Source organism: Trichosurus vulpecula, chromosome 2 (genome assembly GCF_011100635.1).
Source record: "Trichosurus vulpecula isolate mTriVul1 chromosome 2, mTriVul1.pri, whole genome shotgun sequence".
Taxonomy (NCBI): Eukaryota; Metazoa; Chordata; class Mammalia; order Diprotodontia; family Phalangeridae; genus Trichosurus; species Trichosurus vulpecula.
In genome coordinates, this window is record NC_050574.1 from 388496064 (window position 1) to 388517588 (window position 21525).

The 21525-nt window shown below is 38.0% G+C and overlaps 1 protein-coding gene across 8 annotated transcripts in view; it reads left to right on the plus strand.

Annotated features, from left to right (window-relative positions):
• Nucleotides 1-21525, plus strand: part of INPP4A (inositol polyphosphate-4-phosphatase type I A) — a 137627-nt gene that overhangs the window by 71300 nt on the left and 44802 nt on the right. For 3 of the 8 annotated variants that reach the window (XM_036747687.1, XM_036747682.1, XM_036747685.1), the window contains exons 11-15: nt 8800-8930; nt 12904-13008; nt 14210-14318; nt 17502-17519; nt 19909-20092. In XM_036747687.1, the coding sequence (XP_036603582.1) occupies nt 8800-8930; nt 12904-13008; nt 14210-14318; nt 17502-17519; nt 19909-20092 (547 nt within the window). The remainder of the gene's footprint in view (nt 1-8799; nt 8931-12903; nt 13009-14209; nt 14319-17501; nt 17520-19908; nt 20093-21525) is intronic. The other 5 variants (XM_036747683.1, XM_036747688.1, XM_036747686.1 and 2 more) reach the window with 2 other exon arrangements.

The window sequence follows — 21525 nt, forward strand, 5'->3', positions numbered from 1 at the left end:
TACATAATTTTGAGTTCCAGATTTTCTTCCTTCTCTCTCCCCCTCCCTCCCCAAGACAGCATGGAATCCCATATATCTTCCACGTACAACTTTGCATTGAATTAATTTACACACTAGTCAAGTTGTGGAGAAGAATTATGACCAATGGAATGAATCATGAGAAAGAAGAAACAGAACCAAAAAAAACCCCAAAAACAAAAACAAAAGAGAGAAAAAAAGGGGAAAAAAAGCGAGCATAAAGTGTGCCTCAATCTGCATTCATACTTCATAGTTCTTTCTCTGTATGTAGATCTTACTAGCTTTCTTAGAGTAATGTTGATTTGTAAAATTATTATTGAATGTACTTTTATTTTCTTTTCCTTGGACAAGCTAGGTCTCAGGGTTGCTAGAGAGGCTGTCCATTGTCTCCTAGTTGTTACAGTGCTCTACAAGGCAAGAAATAAATCTTAGCATGGGTCCCCTTTCTAATGATTAGGTTGGACCTGCGTGGTAAGATGTGAATTCTCAAAAGTAATAAGTGGGAAGCTGAGGTCACACCATCTCATAGAGCCCATATTATTCTTTTTGAAAAAGCTCCTTTTTATAATGCTATTAACCTATTTTTGAAGGGAGTTTGAATTATAGCTTTGATGAAAGCTGTAGTAATGATCATATAGAAGGGAAAGCCCAGATAGGAAGTAAGCTCTGTTTTCTAAAATGGTAAAACTCAGAAATTTTAGAGGTTGTGTGTTACAGTAGAAAGTGTTCTGGCATTGGAGTCCAAAGACCTTGATTCAAATTGCATCCCTACCACTCTCCATTTGTTAGACTTTTAGCAAATCAGTTAATCTCTAGCTGTCAGTTTCTTCATCTGTAAAATGAGAGGGTTGGACCAGATGGCTCTTAAATCTATGGTCCTGTAATTTTTATTTTTAAATTCATGAACAGGACTATTGTTTGGGTAACGTGTTTTTGTGTCATGGAATAAACAAGCAAGCCCAAGAAGCTGGAAATACAATTATTTATTTATTTAATTTGAAGTATTTTTTTTTTTCATTGAGTCTGTGCTGCCAACTGGAACTCTTGAGACTTTGGAATACCTTAGTTCAGTGTTTCAAAAGCTAGTTTTATGAAGGTGGTGGTTTAGAGGCAACAACTCAGCTGAACTCTCCCAACAGCTTTAAAAAAACAGCTCAAATCAAATTTTGGAGTAGCAGAGCCAACAATAGGTCAGAGTGAGATACTTTTCCAGTACTAACATAACTTAGGGGGTCAACAGGAGAGGTTTGTGCTGCTGAAATCAGGGCTGCACTTGGTGGCAGCAACACCAGCGATGGGCATTGGAGGCAGCCCTTTTGTAGCTGCAGCAACGTCAGGAGCTCTCAGCCCAGAGATAGTAAGAGGACTAGACAACTGGTCAGCAAAGAATTACAGTGGACTGTTTTCTGGCACTGAGTTACCTGGTACTAATTGGCAACTCTATTACCCATATACAATATGGGTTAGTGTTCCCAGGCAGAGAGAGGAGCACTTGTGGTTGGTCACAAGGGAGCAAGGGCCCTGGTCACAGTTCCAAGGCAGAGAGGAATGTTAGCACTTGTGATTACAGGGGAACAAGGGCCCTTTGCTGCAGAGGCCCAGGGGCCCAGGACCAGAACACCAGCCAGGAGAGCCCTGATCATGCCTTCCTGGATCACAATACCTTGGAAGCACTGAAAACTTGCAGACCCCCAGAACTAGCTCTGAAAACAGCAACACAAAAAAAATCTTAAGCTTAGGACAGTGCCTCCCCCCCCCCCCCCCCAGGGTAAGCACAGCCTAACTTTAACATAAAGTTCAAAGTCAAGAACTAGAAATTCAAAAATGCATAAATAAGAAAAAAGGAACTTGACCACAAAAAGCTACTACAGTGGCAAGGACAACAAGACATAAACTCAAGAGAACAGTGTGAAAACATCTATAACCAAAGCCTCAACGAAAAATGGTAATTGGACCGAAGCCAAGAAGTTACTCTGAGAGTTAAAGAAAGAGATAAGAGTGATAGAGGAAAAATTTGGAAAAGAAATGAGAGTGATGCAAGAAAATAATGAAAAGAGAATTAACAGCTTGGTAGAAGAGGCACTAAAAATACTGAAGAAAATAACACCTTATAAATAGAATTGGCAACTTCCCTTCTAGCTCTGAATCTATGATAATCACTGAGAGAAAGGTCATGTGTATATGAAAATATTTGTAGCAATACTTTTTGTGGTAGCAAAGTCCTAGAAACAGAGAATGTATACATCGAGTGGGAAATAACTGAATAAATTGTGAGTATAAGAATGTAATGGGATATTATTCTACCATGGTGAAGATGAAGAATTCAGTGAAACTTGGGAAGACTTATTTTTTGGTTAGATTTGCCTGAATCTGAGAAAAGTATCTTGAAATCTCCAACAATTATTATTTTTCCGTCTTTTTCTTTCTGTAAATCAATTTTTCCTTTAAATATTTATATACTATGAGATTCAGTGTGTGTATATTAAGTACTGATATTAATACATTATCTTTGGTGCCATTAAACATAATGTCATTTCCCCGTGTATCTCTTTTAAGCAAGTCTGGTTTTACTTTTACTTGGTCTGAAATTGTGATTTCCTACCCCTACTTTTTTGAATTCACCTGAAGTATGATAGATTTTGCTCCATTCCCCTTTTTTGTTTATGTGTGAATGTTTCTATTTCAAGTGTGTTTCTTATAAATCTCATGTTATTCTATTCTGTATTCTAACCCATTTTTGCTATCTTCCATGGCCACAGTTAAAGTTGTTATTTATTTCCCTCCTTTTTATACCTTTCCCCATCTTTGCCTCCCATTTCTTTATAATCAAGAGGTTTTTGAGAGAGGAACATACACAACACTAGTAACCTATATTTTATGCAGATGCCTGTTCCACTTTTCCTCTACCATTTCATTCTGCCAGTCCCCAATTATATGTTTTTAGAAACCTTTTCTTTCATTTTATACCTCTACATTCTATATGTTTATTACCCCCACATACCCTTCACATTCTACCCTCCAAAGATGGAATTAGCTTTGCTTATTACTCATCTCTCCTTGAATCTCCTCATGCTCTTAATCTCTGTTTCATTTTCCCTGTCTTCTTCTGATTCTCCAGTTGAATTTACTCTGTGTGTGTGTGTGTGTGTGTGTGTGTCCTTATTCCAGTTCAGACAAACATGAGGTTCATACCGCTTCCCGCTCCCCAACTTCTTCCTCCATGTTTGTGTAGTCTTCTCTTGAACCTTGATTAAAAGATATGCATGAATTAATACATGGACAAGTAAACAGAACTAAGAGACTTAATTTACACAATAACCACAGAGATGTAAAAGAAAATGATACTGAAAGACTTTGGAACTCTGATCAATGCAGTGATTTCAGAGAACTCACTTTGAAGCGTACTTGCTTCTCAGAATTCACTTTATGTTGTTAGACATGGACAGTGTGTCGATTTGTTTGTCCTAAAGTATGTTACTTTGTCACAAGGGAGAGTTCTTTTGGGAGGCTGAGGAGGTGGAGTCATTGGAAAGTAACATGGATTTTTTTTTTTTTTAAGAATCACTGAGACTTCCATCTAAGAAATAGCTACTGACTACTTTAAATGTAAGATCCTTGTCCAGGGATACATACAGCTAAAGGAAATGAATCATTATCAATCTTGATATTCTTGCTATCAATGAAACCAGAAGACAAAAGGAAATTGTAGCTAAGTGGAGGGGATAGTATACAAAGACAAAATTGGATAAATAATCCCTGGTCTCAAGGAATTCACATTCTAATGGAGAGACAACATGTGTGTAGGTACAGATACACTTAATATATACAAAATGAAAACGAGGATAGGAGGTAGTTAGGGTGGGAAGGTGCTCTCTATTGGAAGAATCATGAAAACCATCATGAAGAAGACAGTGCTTAAACTGAGTCTTGAAAGAAACCAGGGATTCTGAGAGGAGTGAAATCTAGACATGGGACTGGCCAGTGCAGAGTGATTGAGATGGGAATGGAATGTCGTTCGAGCAACATGGGAGGAAGACTAGTGTGTGTGGAGGGGAGTAATGTATAGAAAATGTGGGAAAGGGCCAGGTGATGAAGATCCTTAAATGAATCTTTGTTTAATTCTAGAGATAATAGATATTGGCGCTTACTGAGTAGGAAGGTTGACTTAGCCAGACCTATGCTTTAGCAAAAGCAATTCCACAAGATGACTTAGAGTGGTACAACAGGCATGAGGTAAGAAGACTAAGACCACAGTGGTCATCCAGATGAGAGGTAATGAGGGTCTGAACTAGGTTGGTAGATAAGTGGATGGAACAGTGTGGTGAAGATAGAAATGACAAGATTTGCCAACTGATTAGATGTGTGGGGCGAGGGAGAGTAACAAATCCAGCATGACCCTGAGATTGGAAGGATTGTAGTCTCTTCAACAAAGGTTTGGGGGTGGGGAGAAGATAATGAATAATGTTTTGAATCTTATCAGGTACAAGATACCTTTAGGACCTCCCTCTAGAAATATAAAATAGACAGTTGGTGATATAGGACTGGGATGTAAGGGACAGAGTAGAGCTGGATATATAGATCTGAGAGTCATCAGTGTGGTGTGTGGGTAATTGAATCCATTGGCTCTAATGAGGTCACCATGTGAGATTGTAGAGGGAGAAAAGAGAAGAGAACGCAGTATACAGACTTGAGACTATGCCCATGGTCAGTAGTAATGACATAGATGATACATGAGCAAAGAAGTTTTAGAAGTATTTGTGCAGGTAGGAAGACAACCAGGAGAGAGTAGTATCATGAAAATTGGAAGAGGAGAAAATATCCAGGTGGAGAATATAGTCAACAATGTCAGATGTTGCAGAGAGCTCAAAATATGTAAGAATTGAGAGGAAGCCTTTACATTTGGCAAATAAAGAGTTTATTGGTAACTTTGCAGAGGGCAGGGTGAGGATTAAGGTAAGAAGCAAGGTTGAAGCATTTTTAGAAGAGACTACGAAGCAAGAAAGTGGAGGCACCAAGCACAGCCAACTTTTTGAAGGAATTTGGCAAATAAAAGGAGGATTGAGACATAAGTTGATAGCTAGCAGACATGATTGGGTCAGGTGGTAAGGATGGGTTGTCTAGAGCACATTTGTAGGGAGCAGAGAAGAAGTCAGTAGGGAGAGGTTGGAGATTAGAGAGGAGATAATAATGGGGTCAATCTCCTGGAGAAAATTGGAGGATTACATCTTAGTACTCACCACATATTCTTCAGTCAAATGACCCTGGCATCCTGGCTGTCTAACAAACAAGACCCTCCATCTCTCAGATCTAGACATTTTCTCTGGCTGTCCCTCATACCTGGAATGCTCTCCTTCCTCAACTCTGCCTCCTGACTTCCCTGGCTTCTTTTAAGTCCATTTTGTCCTCTGGCATAAGATAAGATCCCTTCCTGGGAGAATGTGAGATTTTTCCTCAGTTAACTGTTTCCTTTCTAATTTCAACTGCATTGATTTTATTTGTATAAAACTTTTTTGATTTTATGTTATCAAAATTGTCCATTTTATATTTTGCGATCTTCTGTATCTGTTGTCTGGTAATTAATCTTTCCCCTGTTCAGTTGCAAATGATATTTTCTTCCCTGATCTTCTAATTTATTTGATGTGACCTTTTACACCTAGGGTAAGTATCCATTTTGAGCTTATTGTGGTACATAGTGTGAGATCTTGATCTAAACCTGATTTCTGCCCAGACGGCTTTTTATCTCATTACGTCAAGAAGGGATATGAAAAATGGTATCCACCTCCAGAGGAAGAACTGATGGAATCTCAATGCAGATTTTAGCATTCTTTTTTAACTTTATTATTTTTTGTCTTTGTTTTCTTTTGTAACATGGATAATATGGAAATGTTTTGCATGACTGTACATATATAATCTATATCAAATTGCTTGCCTTCTCAAGGAAGAGAGGAGAGGAGGGAGAGACTATGGAACCCAAAATTTTAAAAATAAATAAATGTTAAAAATTTTTGTTTACATGTAATTGAGGAAAAAACCAAAATTAAATATAAAAAAGGGACTAGAGAGGCACTAGAAATGACACCACCAATAACATCATTAAAAAACTTGATTGATCATACTGTGACAGTTAGGAAATGACAAGTAAGCAGTGTGGGAGTTATGTTCAAATCATCTCTTCAGTCAGAATGCCAGTTTGTCAGAACAGGGATCAAAATCAGTAACAAATTGGAAGAACAGAATTGAGGAAATATGGCATACAATTGAGGTCTATGCATCCTGGAATATTTAAGCAATCTGTTAAAGCTAAAAAATGGGAAATGGGCATCAACAAACATCAGCACAGACTATTAACCTTCCCAAAAGCAATGTATAAGAGATATAAGTCACTTACCAAAATGAGGAAACCAGAGAAACCTAGAAATCACCTCAGGCAACAAAAAGTGAATTAAAGGGAAAAGAAATCCAGCTAAAGGCCACCCTGATTCAGCATATAAATTTGTAAAGTTTTAAAGAAGAGGATTGTAGATTATGAGCAATAGTGCCTCATAAAATAGCTAGAAGCAGTAAAGGGAAAAACAGGTTTACTAAAAGTTTGTTGAGGCACTCAGCCAAACAAAGGCATACCAGAGGCAGTTAAAGATGAAACTGGGAGGACAAAAAACAAATGAGAAGTGGAAAAGATATGCTAAGATTTCACATGACAGAACTTTCTCATTGAGCCACGAACTTTTGGGTTTTTATCACAGTCTCCATTGTGCTATAAGAAGAAAAATGACACTAAAGACCACCAAGATGCAACTATATTAGACAAATAGCCCAAAAGGAAGTCCATGTTGGAGGAGACTGCTTTGAGGACATTGAGGGATTCATACTCAAGATACTTGAAAGAAGGGAAGATATCAAATGTTTTAAAAAATTTACATACCTTAGCGTTACCCAGACAGGATAGCCAAGAAATTGTTGATAACTACCAACTCTGCCATCTTTTCCATTTCTACAAAAAAAAATTTTATGAGAGCAATCTACACACACATAAAGGACATCCTTGATGAAGATACGTGAAAGGAACAAGAAGGCTTTCATAAAAATTATCCTACAGCAAATGAAAATTTCATAGTCACATAGATTGACTTAGAGGTGCAGAGAATACAAGATCTCATTATGTTTATTTTTTCTTAATGTTTTTTAAAAAGCTTTTGATTCAGTAGAACAAATTTCCTCCTTTAAAGGCTCTTCTCCAACAAGATATATTTTATGTATATATCAAACTCATACAAGGCTCTTTGAAAGGTATGATAAAAAAAATCACTTTGTTCAACCCTTTGATTATTAGTATTCATCACAAATCAGAAAAACATACTTACCCAAAATATTTGCCATTGTCACAGAGGAGAGCCAAAGCAGAATCCAAATGAAAGATTGTGAAATTCTCTAGTTGCTCATGGTTATAGATGTTATTACTCTGATTGTTTCAAGCTCTAGAACCTATTAGAACCTCCTAAATGAGATCTATAATAGCTGAGACGCCTAGTGTTTAGATGCCTAAATACCCCCACAGGTAAAACCAAGTAAATGAAAAATGGCTGTTGGTCCACACTAGAATATATAGTGAAATTGACCCCATGTGTAGAGCAGGTCTGACTGTACATATCTTGGATAGACAAGAATTGAATAGAAAGAAAGTGATCTGAATTTCCTTTGGGAAATTGACAAGTACTTCTAATGATGCTGAGCTTCCATCTAATACAAAGGCTTTTCTTGATATCAGTATTCTTCTCGTGATTCTGTGAGTCATGGAGTACCATAATCTCTAAAGATTTAAAGTTGCAGGTCATCCATAGGACAACGGAGAGGTGTTTTGTGGATGCAAGTAGGCAGCAATATAATGTTAGTGAAGAAATGCTCAGGATAGATAGTATAAAGAATTTCATCAGCTAAAATATGAAGGGAAAAGGGGGCAGGCTGATCACGTAGTCAGCTTTGAGAGATGATGAGTAGCCTATGCACTCCACTGGTATCCACGCAGTGTTCAATGATCTATAGAACAGCCCCACCAGCACGTTGGGTGGACCTGACGGGATTTACGGAAAGATCTGAATGGGCAGGAGTCTTAAAGGATTAATTGGATTGTGATATGTACCATTGAAGGGAGTACCTGCTTAAACACAATCACAGATTTCATCAAAGTATATATATGATTTCATATTTTAGATAGGAAAATTATTATTAACATTGAAAGTTTGTCACAGTGAATATGAAGAACAAAGAGAGGCCTGGGTTAACTTACACAAAGTGATGCAAAGGGATGTAAGTAGAAATAGTATACACGATGATTCCCACAAAATAAACGGGAACCACCATGACAAGTGGCGATCAATGCCATGCATATATAGTGACTGAGCTTGGCCCCAAAGAAGAAATATAAGAATGTACCTCTTTCCTTTCTGTGAAGAGGTTAGGGACAATTTGAAACATTTTGAACATTGCCTGTACCATTGCACTTAATGTGGTTTGCTGAGTTTTTGCTTTTTCTCTATTTTTTATAAGGAATGGCTTTCCGGGTCAATAGGGAGGGAAGGGATATGTTGGAAAATTAAGATGTAAATAAAAATTTTTGAAAGAATTAAAATAAATTTTCAAAAACAGTATACCAAATAGGTTACCAAAGAGCCTTCATTCACATTGCACAGAATACCAGTATTCCATGAACACAGTTTAGGTTGAAGATGCCTGTCAGACCTGGAGTTGAATGTAAGTTGTCTGTTTTTGTCTCTGTCTTTGCAGGGTTTGTGAATTGGAAGAATTGGGAGAACTATCTCCTTGCTGGGAAACTCTCCGTCGACAAATAGCTACTCAGTACCAAACCATCATACTAACTTACCAGGAAAACTTAACTAACTTACATCAGTACAAAGGTTAGTGGGATTAACCCTTAATCTTCCAGGTGCTTTTGCCTTTTTCCTCTTCAGAAATATGTCATCTGGATCTTATAAACACTTAGTTCTAATGACCTGATTGATCAGTTACGTATTTTAAGTGGATTTTTATAGATTGTCCTGTAAATAGGAATTCCTCTAAGTATAAGCTTTTCAGATTTCATTTTAAAAGGTGAGCCTTTAGTAGGTGCCATGACAGTTCTCTCGTGTCAAGCATCAGAAGGAAGGATTAAAAAGCAATATGATATGTAGGCTATCTTGTTCCATCTTTGTCCAGAGTGAATGAAATCACAAGAAAGGACCAAAGTTACTTGTTATGAGAACATTAGGCTTCTGAATTCTTTTGTTTTGAATGGTAGTTGAAATGAAATTGAAGATTGTATAAGTTAGCAAATCTGTCTTTTAAAAATTTAAATGTGAAGCTCAAAAAATACTTTGCCATTTCTCTTTGGAAGAGAAGAGTGGATAATTTTAGCATAAAGACAAAATGATGGTTGTACTTCAGTCCATCTCAGTCTGTCTTTGATTCCAAATGGAATGGGTTTTAGATTTTAAAGTATTATTTTCTATTACTTCAGTATTTGTGACCAAATATTCTCTTGTCTTGAAATACTTTCCTTCATTCCCACTGTGCACAAAGGTCCTAAGTATCTAATATAATTTCTCCACTGAACACTTAAAATTTACATGTGAAAAACATACCCGTGACTACCATCTCAGCTTCACATACCTAGAACTGCAAAGGACCTCAGTGATCTTCACATACTTGAGTGAGAACCAGATGTCATAATTATGTCATAATTGTTTTCTTTTTGAAGAAAGCGGAAAAAATGAGTGAAAATGGTAGATGTTAAGAATAAATCGTCCAACTGGGAAATAACTTGTATGAAGGTAGATTACAGAGACATTCAGCTGAAAACAGTACCACCAACTGAAGAACATATTTGCTCGATAGTTTTTCCTCTCTTTTCTCCTGACAAAATTAAAAGCCATTAACTTCTGACAACTTTTAGTCTTAAAGAGTTGCCTGGGACCCCGAAAGGTTAAGTGAATCATCCAGGATCACACGGCTGGTATAGGTCAAAGACAGTGCTTGGACCTAGGTTTTCCTAACATTAAGTCAGGTTCTCTCTTCACTATGCCATCTTGCCTGTAAAACAGGGATTCTTAGAATAACCTGGAGTGTGTGAACTTCGTTTTATTAAATGTTTTGATAATTGCATTTCAATATAATTGGTTTCCTTTATAATTCCTATGTATTGTATTTTATGCATTTAAAATCATTATTCTAAGGTAGGGTTTGTAGACTTTACTAGACATCCTTCACACAAAAAAATTAAGAACCCCTGCTTTAGAATAAGATTATATTCTGCCAGTTATATTTGAGTTTTTCCCAAAAATCTTTTGATTGAAATTTTTCCTGAGAAAATGGTGAAGTGATTTTCAGTTGTGAAATGGACCCAGGTATATTCTCCTTTATCCTGTAATGGAGTCATTTGGTATGGATACTGGAGTATTTCTAGGTTCTTTGATTTTGTTATTGTTTGTACTCCCCTCACTTTTGCAGATTGCAACCTCTTAATTATTTGGAAGACAATCTTCAAAAGTGAATATGTTAAAAAAAATATCCATCACCTTACGCTGAAACTAGTGGCGACCCTAATAGCTAGGAGGATTCTCAAGCTCTGTCTTTGAAGGCTTTCCAGCTTAGTAGATTCTGTTAGAATTTGTGCTTTCCCTTCTGGGCTAATAATTCACTATTTCACAAAAACTGTTGGGAAAATTAGAAAATGGTAGGACAGAAACTGGGCATAGACCAATATCTTACACCATATACCAAAATAAAGTCAAAATGGGTTCATGATTTAGGAGTAAAGGCTGATACTATAAGTAATTTGGGAGAGCAAGGAATAGTTTACTTATCAGATTTATGGAAAAAAAAAGAATTCATGACCCAACAAGAGATAGAGAGCATTACAAAACGCAAAATGGATAATTTTGATTATGTTAAATTGAAATGTTTTTGTACAAAAAAGCCAATGCAACAAGAATTAGGAGGGAAGCAGAAAATTGGGAGAAAATCTTTACAACTAGTATCTCTGATAAAGGCCTCATTTCTAAAATATACAGGGAACTGAGCCAAATATATAGGAATACAAGCCATTCCCCAATTGAGAAATGGTCAAAGGATATGAACAGGCAGTTTTCAGAGGAAGAAATTAAAGCTGTCTATAGGCATATGAAAAAATGCTCTAAATCACTACTGATTAGAGAAATGCAAATCAAAACAACTCTTAGATACCACATTTCTCCTGTCAGATTGGCTAAAATAACAAAACAGGAAAATGCTAAATGCTGGAGAGGATGTGGGAAAGTTGGAACATTGTTGCATTGCTGGTGGAGTTGTGAGATGATCCAGCCATTTTGGAGAGTAATTTGGAACTATGCCCAAAGGGCCACAGGAATGTTCATACCCTTTGACCCAGCAATACCACTTCTAGGGTTGTATCCCAAAGAAATCACACAAGCGAGAAAGGACCCATATGTACAAGGATATTTATAGCAGCTCTTCTTGTGGTAGCCAAGAATTGGAAATCAAAGGGATGCCCATCAATTGGGAAATGGCTGAACAAGCTGTGGTATATGAAGGTAATGGAATACTATTGTGCCATAAGAAATGGGGATGATACGGACTTCATAACAACCTGGAAAAACCTACACGACATAATGCTGAGTGAGCGGAGCAGAGCCAGGAGAACACTGTACACAACCACAGATATATGGATTCCGTGAGGACCAACCCTGACAGACTTCACTCTTCTCAGCAACACAAGGTGCAAGGACAACTCCAAAGGACTCACGTTGGAGAATGCTATCTACATCCAGAGAAAGAACTATGAAGTTTGAATGCAGATTGAGGCACGCTTCATGCTCGCCTTTTTCTCTTCTCTTTTGTTTTTGTTTTTGGGTTGTTTTTTTTTGTTTTTTGCTTTTTTTGGTTCTGTTTCTTCTTTCTCATGATTCATTCCATTGGTCATAATTCTTCTCCGCAACTTGACTAGTGTATAAATTAATTCAATGCGAAGTCATTTGGGGTAGTTATATGAGATTCCATGCCGTCTTGGGGAGGGAGGGGGGAGGGAGGGGAGAAAATCTGGAACTCAAAATTATGTAGAACCGTCTGTTGTAAACTAGAAATAAAAAGAAATATTAAAAAAAAAGAATTTGTGCTTTCCAGTGGTATAGCCTTTGAGAACCTTAGGTCCCTGCCATGCTATGTTATGGCATTGGAGTCGGACTTGAGTGAAGGATGAATAACCAAAAATAAGATCTAAGACATTTGTTACAAAATTCCTTCCAGTCTGTCTATATTGACTAATCTGTGTGTGTTTATTGTCATTGTTGTTGTATGAAAGACTGATGTATGAAAGTCTGCCACGTATTTTCCTTTTGATGCTTTATGAGCAGGTTTTCTTCCCCCTCTTCAAGATGGATAGGTGTTGTTCTAGTTGAGCTGGAATGAAGTAATTTCTGGCATAGCCATGTAGTGGTGGAGTATGACATATCCACCCACTTGCTTTGCATAACTCGGTGACTCTCTGTGTGCACACCGCAGTGTTCAGCCAGAGCTTCCAAATGGTGTATCGCTGTTTCCATAGAGCTCTGATGACTTTCCTCACCCTTACTAACAGCATGTTCCACCTAAACATCCTGGAACTAGTCTCCTGGCCAGCAAGTTGCCCTTTCTTCCAGTGTTTACACCCACCTTCCATCTGCAAGTTAAAATGTTCTTGTAGGCAATTCAGAAATCTCCAAGCCACCACCCCAGCATACCTGGCTATATTCAGAAACATGCTGATACCTTTTTTTTTAATATAGTTTTTCTTGTGCCATTTGCACATAGAGAATATCCTTTGTGTGATATTTATCTTCTCTTGTTCCATTGCTTTAGGCCCCTCATTTAAGGCAAGCAGTTTGAAAGCTGACAAAAAGTTGGAGTTTGTACCCACAAATCTGCATATACAGAGAATGCGAGTCCAAGATGATGGAGCATCAGGTATTTCTTTCTCTTACCCTTTTTATTAAGCCCATATTGGACTTCTCTCATCCCTGGATAACTAATATCTGAGGTAAACAGGCCCTAGCCTTTTTCACATAATCAACTGCTGGGGAGCTTGTAATAAGAAATATGATAAGGAAACGAGTGAATTTCATAGATTTTTATATTTTTTAAGGGCCTACGTTTCTTCCTCTTGAGACTTTCAGTTCTGCCATCCCCTGGCCAATTCTTTCTCTTAAGATCCTATAATAGCTAATCCTAGGTCTCCAGTAATGGTCCTTGAAGAAAGAGAAGTTGGAAAGGATTGCCTGATCCATTTCCATAATTCTATGTACCATTCTCTTGGGTGAGAACCCATCTCTTGATTTGTAAGATTTACAGACAACTAAGTTAGCTTTTTGGTATAGGTTGTAGCAATGCTCTTCTCTTTTCTCTTCTTTCTCTCTTTCTTTCTTTCTTTCTTTCTTTCTTTCTTTCTTTCTTTCTTTCTTTCTTTCTTTCTTTCTTCCTTCCTTCCTTCCTTCCTTCCTTCCTTCCTTCCTTCCTTCCTTCATCCCTCCCTCCCTTTCTTCCTTCCTTCCTTTCTTCCTTCTTTTCTTCCTCTTTCTCTTTCTTCTTTCTTTCTTTCTTCTTTCTTTCTTCTCTTTCTTTCTTTCTTTCTTTCTTTCTTTCTTTCTTCTTTCCTTCCTTCCTTCCTTCCTTCCTTCCTTCCTTCCTTCCTTTCCTTCCTTCCTTCCTTCCTTCCTTCCTCCCTCCCTCCCTCCCTCCCTCCCTCTCCCTCCCTCTTTCCTTCCTTCTTTCTTTTTATTTCTTTGAAAAGGACCTCTGATTTCATTGCTACATGGAACTCTCTTCTCTATCAATTCAGATTGCTACCTGCTGTACAACTTACAGTTAAGAGAGTTTTCTGGAACCCTGGGAGGATAAGTGGCTTGCCTAGTGTCACACAGCCAGATTGTGCCAGAGGCAAGGTTTGAACAGGTCTTCCTGACTCTAAACCTGCTTTCAACCCACTGTACCACAGCTGCCCATCAGCAATGCCCTTGAGGCTTATTGTCGGACCCTAGATGATAGTATTCTTATTTCGTGGCAGCTAGAGGCTACCATGGAAAGCCTGATTTGGGGGCTCTGTGGGTTTGCTGACATGTATGCTGGTGGTAAGCCCAGAGTAATCGATGAAGCCTTTCTCTTCTTTCAGATCAGAACTATGACATCATAACCATAGGAGCAGCCGCAGCACATTGCCAAGGCTTTAAGTCAGGGGGTCTTCGAAAACGACTGCACAAATTTGAAGAGACCAAGAAACAGTAAGTAATTATGGCACTTCTTGATCTTTACCTTTGTTTGATGCCCTTCAAGCTCAGGAGGAAAAAAATCTGGCCAGTTTGAGCTGCTTCTGGCTCAGTGGAAGGAGCTGCCTTGTAGAATTGATAATGTTCTTTCTATTTATGTCAGGGAGCTTCTAATTTTCTTTAATCTAAAAATTTAGGATGAATTACCTTTTTAAGGTTAATCTGACTTTGAAAATCATTTAGCAAATACAGTTCTTTTTTCTTCCTAACGAACCTGAAGGACATGGAATATATTATGTAAAACTACCCTTGAATAATGATAATAGCTATCATTTCTATAGAGTTTTTAAAGGTTTTTCAAAAGACTTTACATATGAAATCTCATTTAAATGAATAGCATTTTGTAGTTCTGATTTAGTTATTTGACCCTCACTAAAATTTAGTGAGTAGACTGGATTATATGCTTTCAGGACAAAAATTGTCATTAGTTTCTAGAGTCAACAAGATGTGGGTGGGGGGGCGTCAAATCATCACCCAAGTAAGCGCTGATGATCCCCCCTTCAAAGTAGACTAGCTTAAGTCCCCTTTGTTTTGTTTGTCCTTCGTTTTCAAAAAGGGCCATGACATCAGGGAAATAAATGATGACATGACTTGCAGTTGACTTTGATTTGAGTAAGGGAAGGCTGTGCAAGGTCACCAGCCTCACTTTCTCCTCCAGAACCATTTGGGTCCACTGACCTGATATTTATCAGGATGACTGGAGATGACCCAGGATGCAATGGGAGACCCTGGCCCTTTTAGGCTCTGGCTTTTTCATGTACTCACTTAGGGTGAGGTAATGACTATTCAGTGAATAGACCTCTTTAAGAAGTGAGTCGAGGGATGGCCCCTTTAATTAGAAAAAAAGAGAAAAAAAAAACCAAGCTGGGAGGGGAAGACCCTCAGGGTTGCCGTTCCAAAGAAAAACCGTTGACATTCACTCTAAGTCAGGAGGGCCCAAAATACAGCCATTAAGTGGAACTTGGGCAGGGACCTATTATGGTCCAATCTATGAACTTCAGAGTGAACTGGGTTTAAGGTTTTGGGAAGGAAGGCGGGAAGGAAGGAACTAACGAAGGATGTCTCCTTTGTAAAGTAATCAAGGAAGAATGACTTTGCAGTCTATTCTTTTAGCATCCTAGTAACTGGAGTGATATAGAACTCAAAAGCAAGAAGGATAGTGAAGCCAGAAGACTGATTATGAAAGTGTGTACCCAGTGAACTCAGGTCTGGGACCTGCCTGAGCCTGTAAACATCTGGCTGTGATGGGTACTAGAACTTTGTGACCTGAGCTCAAAGTTGATACTTCTCCTTCCTTTTGGTTGTTAGAGACCTCATAGGACAGTTGTCCATTATCCTGATGACCTGTGGTGTGTGGGGCCTAATAACTTTAGACATGGATCTGGCCTGAAGTCTTTATTTTAGAGTTTTGGGGAGCAGTGATATCTTGAAGAACCTTGGAGTAGGAAGTCAAAGGGAAAATGACCAAAATTACCATTAAAAGAAAGCTGAGCCAGTGAGAAGTCCAAAGGAACTGAAATTGTTGTACTTTGAAGAAGAGAAATGACTTTCATAGCATAGTCATCTAACACATACTAAGTGCTTACTATGTGCCAGACATGGCATCCGTGGTACTAATTGCTGTTGATATAAAGAAAGGCGAAAACATGGGTCCTGACCTCAAGGAGCTGACATTTTGATGGAGGAGAAGACTACTTTGGATGCGTGTGGAAGGTAGTCTCAGTAAAGAAGGCAATGGTGGTTAAGTGGGGACAAGGAAAGGCTTCCTTCAGAAGGTAGAATTTGAGCTGAGTCTTGAAAGAAATTAGGAAAGCTAAGAGGTAGAGGTGAGAGGGGGAGAGTATGCCAAGCATGGGGTGTACCTAAGGCAAAGGCTTAGAATCAGGAGAAGAAATGTCATCTTTAAGGAACTGCAAGGACGCTTTCATTCCTGGATTTCCTAGTTAGTGGAGGGGAGTAAAATGTAGGAAGACTGGAAAGGCGAGAAGGGGCAAGATTGGGAAGGGTTTTAAATTGCCAAACAGAGGGTTTTTATATTTAGTCCTAGAGGTAATAGGGAGCAACTGGAGTTCAGTGAGATAGGAGAGGGAGATAAAAGAGCATGACTCAGGTTTGTACTTCAGGAGAATCCCTTTCATCAATTAAATGAAAAGCCACGTGAAAGTTGCCTCACTAGTGGTTGTCTGTTTCCATTAACAACAAAAATGAGAGGAAGTGTCTAGGAAATTTTAGATATAGCCCTGCTTAGGTTCAAAGGCCAGACTAGCACATCACAGTAGATTGCTTTCACCTCCTGAGTCACTGCTATCAAGAGCGCTTCCTGAATATAGACAGGCTGAATAACTACCAGCTTTACAATTCAGCAATTCCAAGCAGTTCTTAGCGAGGCTAAGAGACAAAATGAAGCCTTGACCCTAGCCCATCACAGCCAGTCAGAAAACATGTGCTTCTACGGCCTCCTCACATGTTGCTCTGTGATAAGCATTTGAGTTCATTTTTGGTTGTTATGATAGGGTGTGTGGAACTCATTTACCCTGACAGATGCCCTGAAGAGAAAACTTTTGCTTAGGCTATATGAGCAAATAAATTCTTCTGTAGGATCACTGCTCCACCTCCATGAAGGAAGGGGGCAAGGGGACGCAAGAGAGGGGGAGACGTAGGACTAAAAGTGTTAATGAATTAAGGAAAACACTTTCCTATTACCTAATGTCAAAGAATTACCGAACAGCATTGTTAATGAATTTCCCCCAAGTGCTTCTTCTGTGCTCACAAATACGAGATATATGGATATTTTTTAATCCATCGCTGACCCCTCCCCCCACACTAATATAAAAATCAATCCTAGGCCTTTAGGTTCGCTTTGAAAATTTCTATTGAGAACAAATATATCATTCTTGTGGATGACTCGCCTGTGGGCTTTGAGCATGAAGCAACTAATTAATATTCCCTGACTCAGTTAATGTATTTTTGGTCTAGAAATTTCATCATCTCTATACCCAGGGGTTTTTTTGTTTGTTGTTGTTATTGTTGTTGTTGTTTTAAAGAAGTATTTTCAAGAAATCACTTGGCTTATTTTTGCATTTGTTTTTTTTTTTTCTCTAACAATCGGCTAACTTTAATTTTGATTCTTTTCTTTAGCAGTTATGAGGAATGTTGGTGAGTTTTCTGTTTGTGGAGAGAGTTTTTGTTGGGGGCCTTGTTCTTAAACCCAAAAATATCGTACCGTATTTCTAAACGTACAGCGCTTTTTAAGTGTTGTGTATTGTGGCACCATTGTCTGTGTTGGTTTTACGTAAATGTAGTTATAAATGTTGTAGGAATTATTTTGTTTTCCTCTTCCAACTGCAATTTTCTTAGATAATGAATAGCTAATTCCCAATTTATTATTCCCTTTCAAAACTTTTCAGCTTGAGCATGAAGTATGACAGTTGACTCTTGAGAAAATAAACTGCTATTCCCCTTTATTTAACATGAAGAAAAATTAAGAAAGCAGTATGCTTATATGTTCTGTTTCTCAGGCACTTTTGTCGTAGTTTTGAATTATTTTCAAATAATTTTCTTTTACAGTCATCATACTGTCCCCCTCCCCATCAAACCACTGATGCAGAGTAGCATATCTTTCTCCTACCCTGGGGTGGTAGGATAATTAGCAGTGTCTAGAGCAGCCTTTCTTAATCATTTTTGTGTCATGAACCCCTTTTTAGCAGTCTGATGAAACTTATGGACTCTTTCTCAGAATAATGTTTGTTGCCTAGATCCATAATTGAAGGAAATGCTAAAGTTCAGTTAGATGTTAGTGAAAATAAATATAAATTTTTTTCCTCCATTTCAGACTACCCCACCTCCCATCCCAAAATCATTCCCATTTTAAGAAGCACTGGTCTGGAGGTTTCTCTTCTTTTCTGGATGTAATTGGGTTTTAACATAACACATACACAGCATTAAGATGTTTGTTGCAACATGGACTTCTTTTTTAATATAGTCCTCTCTAATATAGTTACAATCATTTTAAAAAGGTAATTAGAATGCACATACATATCATGTATCACTTTAATTTGCACAAAGAACCTACCAAACAGAAGCTTTTTGCCTTTTCTCACCTCTCCCAAATCCTCTCTGTGGTGAATGCTGCAAATTAAATATTGAAAACTGACAGGTGAAAATATTAGGAATGCATTGTTATGCTCTTCCTCACCTCACATAGAAAGGATGGTGCAGTAAAAGGCTTTTAAAAATCCATTTTGAATTTGTGGATTTAATAGCAAATTAATTCTAAATGGACAGCTAGCTATTTATTTGAAAAAAGTAATTGCAGATTGGAAAGTGGATGTTTGTAAATCTCATGCTGTGAAATGAAATTTTTGTACTAAAACAGAGATTTGAGCTCCGTCTGCTGCATGGGCTTCTGGCAAATCCCTTGTTTTTGCATGTTCGCCCAATTGTGGGGATCAGAGATGGCTACCTATCTCTGTGGATAGAGTCTAATTTACAAGGTAATAAAGGCTGTTTGAACCACATGCACCTATAGTGGAAATGTGGAATGGGTGAGATGAACGCTGCCTTTTGCTCTTCCGTATCTATCTCATCCTTCCACTGGTCCACACTCTGAGAAAATCAAAGTTCATCCTTTGAGGAGATTTCATTGCTCCTCTTTTAGGAAGAACATGTATCTTTTTAGACATGATCTCTGATTTTCCGGTTGTATGCGGTATGAATTCCAACACTAGCTTTTCTTCTCTAATATTCCTTGCTCTCACAGATTTTTTTTTAAATATGAAGCATTTTTGACTGAGAAGACTTGTGTCTTTCATTTAGTCTTCTCCAGTTGGCAACTGACCTGAAGGCACTAACCCCTAAGAAGAGGATTAGTTTTTTTTTCAAAGGCAATATCCAAACCAGTCCACTCATTTTTACTGAAATTCATGGTCTGGCAGTGCCCACAATGTGCTTTATATCTTATTAGTCTGGATAATAGCCTTTGTTTGCCTAGTGGTGCCTAGATGGAGTGAGGAGGAGGGTCAGAGATTGACCAATCGCTGAAGGATTTAATATCTCTTAGATCTCTCCTGATCTGACATTTCCTTTTTCACAACAGCTGATAGATCAAAATAGGAAAATTCAGGATTGTTAAGACCTGGTACCTTGAGAGCAAAGGAAAAAATAGGTACAATTTAGTCATAAATTGGAAAGATTAGAGATGAAACAGAGTGAAGGAAGATAAAAGTGCTAACTGGCCAAATAAAAGGAACCAAAAAAAGGGGATTTGTTGGCAAAATCCACCACTAAAGTTGTCTGTAGAGAAGTTCCCCTTAGTTCTACTTGATTACTATTTTTATTGGGCATAAACAGCCACTAATTCTTCATTTGAATGAAGTTAATGAAAATTTTTGACAGAGAAATCTACTTAGGTGAAAGACAAAGAGCCTTGGGGTAATTATTCTTGGTTATCGAGGGGGAGATGATTGGGTTCATCAGGGGAAAATAACTCTACTGAATTACTGGACTATTCTAAGTATTACTTTAAAATCTTTCTTTCTTTTTTCAGTACCTCACCCAGCTGCCAGTCAATAATATACGCACCGCAGGATATCATCAGGGCAAAGGAGATTATTGCCCAGATCAACACCTTAAAAACCCAAGTCAGTTACTATGCTGAAAGGCTGTCAAGGGCAGCTAAGGATAGATCAGCTAATGGCCTTGAAAGGACGCTTGCCATCTTAGCAGATAAGGTATGGGGATGACAAGACTTATATTTTATTTTTAATTTAAGAGTACTTTATTTTTTCCAATTACATATAAAGACAGTTTTCAACATTCATTTTTTTTAAAGATTTTGAGTTCCATATTTTTCTCCCTCCCCGCTCCCCGAGATTCCAAGCAGTTTGATGTGTTATACATATGCGGTCATGTAAAACATTTCCATGTTATGTTGTGAAAGAAGAAACAAGAAAAGGAAAAATACATGGGGAAAAAGTGAAAATAATATGCTTCAATCTGCATTCATACTCCATCAGTTCTTTCCCTAAGTGTGGATAGCATTTTCCATCATGAGTCTTTTGGAATTGTCTTGGGTCATTGCATTGCTGAGAAGAGCTAAGTCTGTCGTAGTTGATTACCACACAGTGTTACTGTTACTGTGTACAGTGTTCTGGTTCTGCTCACTTCACTCAGCATCGGCAAAACTTATATTTTTAAAAGGGGAATGTGGTGTTAACTATGTATAGTAAAGTCACACATGATAGGAATCTACATCAATATCATTTCTATACTGAGAGAATGCTAAAATGTTAGATCTGAACGTGACTTCAGTAATTATCCTCTCATTTTCTAAAAGACCCAGTGAGATTAAGTGACTTCCCTAGGTAGTAATGAAACATTATTTCAGGATTATTGAATTTATAGTATTATCATTAATTCCTCACAATTAATGATAAGAGCTGACTGTAACAGAAATTTGAGACCAAATGGAAAACAATAGGCATGGTGTGGCATAGGGGAGAGAGAACTGGATTTTGGGTCAGAAGGACCTGCGTTAAAGTCCTACCTTAAACACTAATGGATGTGTCTCTTAATGTCTCTTTATTAGCGGCAGATTGAGGGAAAGAGTTGGACTCAAAGGTCCTTCCAACTCTTAATCTACGTTCCTTTGAATTCAGTTAGGTTGATACCATCCTAAATCAGATGATACAACCTTAGATTAAAAAGAACCACTGCTTTGTCTCACAAGGATTTACTAAGTGTTATTTTATGTGCCAGGTAAGAGGGATCCAGTGAAGACAAAATAACTCCTGCCCTCATGGGGCTTCTACTACTCTACTGCTTTTTTAGGAGAATCTCTCAGTGTCACAGATAATGTTTCTCAGGAAACAAGCTCCTACTATTTAGGGCTCATCTAAGAGTCCTGATGTTGGAAGGGGCCCCGAGAGTCACTTGAAAGTCTTTGAAAGTGTCATGCTGAAAAGAGGATTGGATTTGGGACTGGAAACCCAGGTTTAAGGCCTGGGACTAAAAGTTACCAGGGTGGGTGGAGAGGAGCAGCACTTCCCCACAGAGTTCATCTCAGTTTGGTCTAATAACCTCTATCTGTCATTTTAATCACTCTTTTCTACCACAAGTATTATAATGAAAATTCCAAAATGTGATCACTTTAATCTTAGAAAAT